Below are 5,857 nucleotides of genomic sequence, written 5' to 3'. Positions count from 1 at the left end.
TCGGCTTCTTCCGTGTCTTGCACTTCAAGTAATCTTCCGCCGCACCGTCCTAGTGGCCCATCTTGCCATCGGGTACCTTCATGGGCCTCCATCTGGACCGCATAGGGTAGAGCAACATTGGTTACCCAAAGGGTAATGCCTACGTCAATCATGCTACAAGATGATCAAATGGATGACGGGTGTGGCTCCCTTTTATAGGCTTAGGCAAGCTCTATCATTATGACACATATGTGAGTGACTCATGTTTTGGTTTGATGAGTAAGGTGCTTGATTGTCATGCCCTCATCCATAGAAATCCTTTGAGCATGAGGTGGCAAATCTTGGGATGCAAGTCATGTAGATATTTTCATCCTATGTGACATGATCATTATCCTCTCATATGATTTATATTTGGCTGACCAAGTGGCATTTGTTACTAAAATATCTTGTGGATGGTTTTATTATTGTGGATGAATCACTATATCATATTTGATTGGATTTACATTATAATATTGGTCAAAAGGTCAAGGTTCAAGGTTATTCCTCCATTTTGGATGGTTGGTGTTTGATTTCACCAAGGCATGATCATATGAGTTTAAAAATACTCATAGTTAGTTTTATTCAAATAGTTTGAACTATAATTTGTAATTTAAATGGATTTAGTTTTATGATATACCATATATTTAATAAGTTATGATTTAAATAATAATGTGTGGCCTTTATACACTTTAGACCCTGTGATTTACCTTATTTATTAATAAATTTAGAAGTGAATTAAATTACACACAAAGGTAGTTGATAACTTTTAAGTGTTAACTTTGGGGTTTGACTTTTAAAGAATATGTTGTTGTAAGGAATATCAGGTTGAGATCTTTATAAGATCTTGTAGTTGATCCTTACTTAAGGTGTTGTTTATTGTAAATCTACTTTCATTTGATCTAGACCGAAGATCAAATCATCTCTACCCAAAACAGGGTTTTAGCAAAGATCACATTGAAGTTTATAGCGCTTGACTTGATGATCTACTTCAATTCCAGCAAGTCAAGTGAAACTTCAGTTACTGTGGTAAGTTTTATTTGAAAGCGCGAAAATTCCCCGGATTTTCTATGCATGAATGCAATGCACACTTTGGTGTTCTCTCATTTTGTAGCCTCTAAACCTGGGATATTACAGAGGGCCTCGCGAAACGGTATGTTGGGCTGGTCCTGGGCTGCGGCTTGGGCTGCTCGGCAGGCTGCTGTTGGACTGCTGGGTGGGCTACAGAGCCAGGTAAGGTCCTTTTCTCTTTTCTTTTAATTTTTTTTTGTTTTGTATTATTTTCTATTTTCAATTTCTCTTTTGAATTCAGATTTGAATTCAATTCTGTTTTGCAGGAGTTTCTACCTATTTTAATTAGGACTTAATAGCAATGGTAATTACATGGTCTTGTTGTTCTAAATAAACATTTAACATATTAAGTTTTATTGAAATTTTCATTAAGCATGATTTTTATGCACTCATCTTAATTTCTTTTTCTTGTGGAATCAAATCTGTTTGAATTATTAGAGTTGAAAATTTCTACTCCAAGTATTTTAGAGATTGTTTATTAGGACTTGGTTTCTTATTTGAGAATTTGTTAACTTACATATGATTTTATGTGATCACCCTTTTATTAAGGTCTTGCAATATTTATCATTACCCTATTTCAAGGTGAGCTCTAGTATTATATTTTAATAACACCTTGAGATATTTAGAGTAGATATTCCTCTCATCATGGTTTGCTCTAGGTTATAAGGAAAAGTGGTTGATCGCCACATGGGTTTAAGTAAAGGGTTTAACACTAGGTGCTTCTTATGTTCAATAATTGAAGCATAAGATTTAATTATTGAGCAATTCTAGGGTTCTAGTTATATTCACCTAATAGCACATGGTTTGAATCTCAATTATGGCCTAGGTTTTAATTATGATCACCCAAGTGATATACAACTAGAATTGTGGTATGGTTTAGGGTTTTACTTGTGATCATCAAATAATTCACAAGTTAGTTTGGGATATGGGTGTAGGTTCTATATGTGATTTAACACCATATTACTTTATCTAGGGTTGATCTTCCTCACCACCCATATGATTGTTCAATCCAGAATCATTTAGATTGATATTGGGCTTAACTATACAAAGGTTTGCTACTATTCATTGGTCTCTCTAATTAACATATGGGAAATGGTTTAGGGTTGCTAGTTATTTTTCCTATGATTTCATGTGCTGGATTATATCTGCTTAACCAACTAAGGTTTAATTGGGAATTATATATCTCTAGAGCATGGTCATGATTATACATGATCAACTTGTTCTTAATGTCTTCTACCTCAAGTTCTTAGGGTTTATGATCATTACTCAATTTATAATGATCAAGGTTTGGCTTCCTAAGGTATCTCTCATTAAATGGGGTTCTCACTTCCATGATCAAGTGTTGTATTGATCAACTAAGGTATAACACTTCTATTTTACTATCTAGGATGGGTCTACTATGGTTGCCTCAATAGTTTATCTCCCAAGAGAATGCCTGAGATATTCACTTAGAGTTCTACTCAAGGAATGATGGTTTAATCATCTGGATATATGGATAGGTATCTCTCTTAAATTCAAGTGTTGCCTCAACTAACTTGAGTGTAGCACCGTAGCTTGAGCTCTCTTATATATGAATGGATTATTCTAGGGTTTATGGTGTACTCCTAATATTTCCTTAAGTATCTATGCTAAGACTCCACTTGGCTATCTTGGTTGGGTTAGTCTCCTTCTTACTTTATCAATTCATGGATAGGGTACTATTCCATTTGATCCTAGATCATCTCGCCACTCCAAGGTGAGATGGTTTATATCCTAATACTTTAGTTCAAGAATGGTCCTTGGTTCTTAAATAGTTAAAGCTAGGATTGGTATGAATGGTTTCTCTCACTTGGGAGAAGTCTTTTAATAAATTTTCAAGGTTATGCCCCAAAGATAATGATGTGATCATCAATATCTATGGTTAACACAAATGGGTTCTCTCTCTAGGAAATGTCTTGAATACTATCCAATGGTTCTTCTTAAAGATGATGATTTGAATACATCCATATGCTCAAAGTTGATAGTGCTTACCTAATAAATATAGAATTCCCTCTTCTCTAGGTTTTGATGTATATTAAATTGGATATAGAAGAATATATACTTCTAGAGTTAATATCCTTGCCATGTTTCCAAGAATGAAGTGGAATGGATACCATGAGGTTCATGGTAGGATCATGGATTAGTTTAAGACATGGAAAAGATAAGTTAAGAATAGTTTCTTCATTTTATTGTTACTTGATTTCCAATTAAATAGATGTTCATATGTTATGGCCAGGATTACCATATTATGATCTTTTATAAGATCAAGCAATTGATCATTGAGTAAAGTGTTGTTGTGTTGATTTTTGTTCCATTTGATCTAAACCCTTAGATCAAATCATCTCTACCAAAAACAAGGTTTTAAACAAAGTCACATTGAGGTTTATAGCGCTTGACTTGATGAGCTACTTCAATTCCACCAAGGTCAAGTGAAACTTCAGTTACTGTGACTGTTTTACTTTAAAGCGCGAAAATTCCCCGGATTTTCTATGCATGAATGCAATGCGCACATCTGTTTCCTCTATTTTTGTAACCCCAAATCCTGGGATATTACAGGAAGAGGGCTGACCGGTTGCCGAGCCTCCTCACCACCAGCGCCGCTATTTCGAAACGAATCCAAGCTGGAGGACTTCGCATGGCCTCGATCTGCTGCTGCTGAGTCACCGGAGTACGTTGGGCCGCCGGAATCGAGGGATAAAGAGTTCACATTTCTGTGGATGGAGTCTTGGTGTAGAGAGCGGGGGAACTAAACGGGGTAGAGGAGGCGCGGGGGGAGCGGTGCGGTGGCCGGCTCGGCGCGGCGCAGACGCGAGGGAGGCTCGGCGCGGCACGGACTCAGGCGAGGCGTAGCGTGGGCGACACCAAGAACGGGAAGCGGCGGAGAAGAAAGAGGACCACGAAATTGGTCGGCAGAAGCGGGAGGGGGTTTTCGCAAAAAATCACGTTCGACACCTAATCCTGGTCGGAGGGAGGATTTTCCTATACAACCTCAACGAAAAATGCTTTGAGTAAATGGTGTATCCACAAATTCTTAGCTACAATGGAGATTGTGTTTTGCTGCATGATCTATTGTTATTTTTTCAAAGTTATTTGCTGCTTGCTGCACAATCCAGTACAGAGCATACATCAGATAACAAGAAAATTATGGACCGAAAGACGACCAGGACTCCTCGCCTCCTGCCGGCGCTGCCGCCGATCTTCCCCTCCTCTATGGCCTTCGAGCCATGGGGGTGCAGTGGATCGCGACCCTCGTCGGCGGGAGGGCTCCACCCCCTGTTTTGTGGGTTCCGTTCTCCGTTTGTAGGGTTAAAGTTTGTAGGGGCGACAGTTCAAGTGGTGGTGGCGCCACCTCGTGCAATAAGGTATCCCCGGCTTCAACCCCATCTCGGAGGCAACGTCGAGAGGCTTGTGGGAGTGGTGTCGTCTTCGAGGTTTTCGTCTGGCTGTGGGGATCTTCGGATCGTCAAGGAGCTTCAGCGACAGTTCATATGTCTTCTCCGTCTTCGGAACAGATGTGGTCTTCTTGACTCGTTTGGTGACTTCCCGTCCGCAACCAACAACGTCAAACCGACTCTGGGAGGAGCGGCAGCGGCGGCGCGCCGTCGACACGGTTTGGAGGTTGAAGTTGAAGGGCTTCTCAAGGATCTCGTTGTAATATTCGTTTTTCTTGGGGTGTTTTGTACCGTTCGTTGTTTCTTTTAATGCCATTGTCCTATTCACACAAAAAAATGACGTAACAAGTGTTAAAGATGGACCTAAGAGGGTTGGAGTCAGGATTGAGGGTCAGACGGGCAACAAACAGCAAACAGTAAGCCACGGAAAGTTCCGCCGCCTCGCCCCGCCACCGCTCATTCGTCGCCGCTCTCCTTCCTCGCCGCCGCCTCCGCTCGTTCGTCGCCGGGATGCCGCCGCGGATCGTCGGGCTTCCGCGGCGTCCGAACGGGACGTTCTACCCGGAGATTCGCGCCGGCGGCTTCCGCGTCAGCCTCAGCACCTTCAACATGCCGGAGCTGGCGGCGCGCGTCTACGACGCGGCCGCGTGGCGATTCCGACGGCCGCGGCGCGACCTCAACTTCCAGGACGTCGAGTCGCTGGAGGAAGCGGAGTTCCTGGCGCCCGCGCCTCGTCACCGAGGAGGACCGTCGCTGCCACCGCCAGGCGCAGCGCCGCATCGCCATCGCCGAGCGCGACGAGGAGCTGATGCGCCAGTGGAGGGAGCAGTTCCCCAGCGACGTCGACAACACGGAGGCGTGGACCTCAGGGCGCAGCATATGTCCGCCAGGCGCCCCGTCGCGCCATCGCCGAGTTCGAACTCGATAACCCGAACACGACCTGGGGCGACAACGACCCTCGCAGGGACGACATGTGGACTGAGACAACCTCCGACGACGGCAACGAGTAGACTGTTTTTTATTATCTATGTATTTTCAATGTTTTTTAATCTTCTATTTGAACTAGTTTAAATCAAAATGTGTTTCTGGCGCTGCAAATTAGCGCTTCCGCTACGGGCGCTTTTTCAGCGGACCACCCATGCCGCGAAATAGCGCGTCCGATGAAGGGGATTTTGGCACAGCGCGCGCTAAATGTTTGCAGCCCGCGCAAAATTGGTTTTGCAGCGCCATATTATTGCGTCTCTGATGGAGACGCTCTAACAAAGCTGATGTGGACATTTTTTGCTACATTTTTTTGCTACAATTATTCTCCGGTTTTGCAAAAATAGTACGAATAGTTTGCCATGATATCTCGAGCGAAA

The 5,857-nt window shown here is 42.7% G+C and overlaps 1 protein-coding gene across 1 annotated transcript; it reads left to right on the top strand.

Annotated features, from left to right (window-relative positions):
- The first annotated feature begins 5,006 nt into the window (after window positions 1–5,006).
- On the top strand, window positions 5,007–5,506 carry LOC139835705 (ethylene-responsive transcription factor ERF073-like). Its single transcript, XM_071825569.1, has 2 exons — window positions 5,007–5,216; window positions 5,366–5,506. The coding sequence occupies exons 1-2, from the start codon at window positions 5,007–5,009 to the stop codon at window positions 5,504–5,506; spliced, it is 351 nt and encodes a 116-aa protein (XP_071681670.1).
- Window positions 5,507–5,857: the final 351 nt, after the last annotated feature.

The sequence above is a fragment of the Lolium perenne genome, chromosome 2, assembly GCF_019359855.2.
Source record: "Lolium perenne isolate Kyuss_39 chromosome 2, Kyuss_2.0, whole genome shotgun sequence".
Lineage (NCBI taxonomy): Eukaryota > Viridiplantae > Streptophyta > Magnoliopsida > Poales > Poaceae > Lolium > Lolium perenne.
This window is presented reverse-complemented; position numbering and strand designations above follow the sequence as displayed.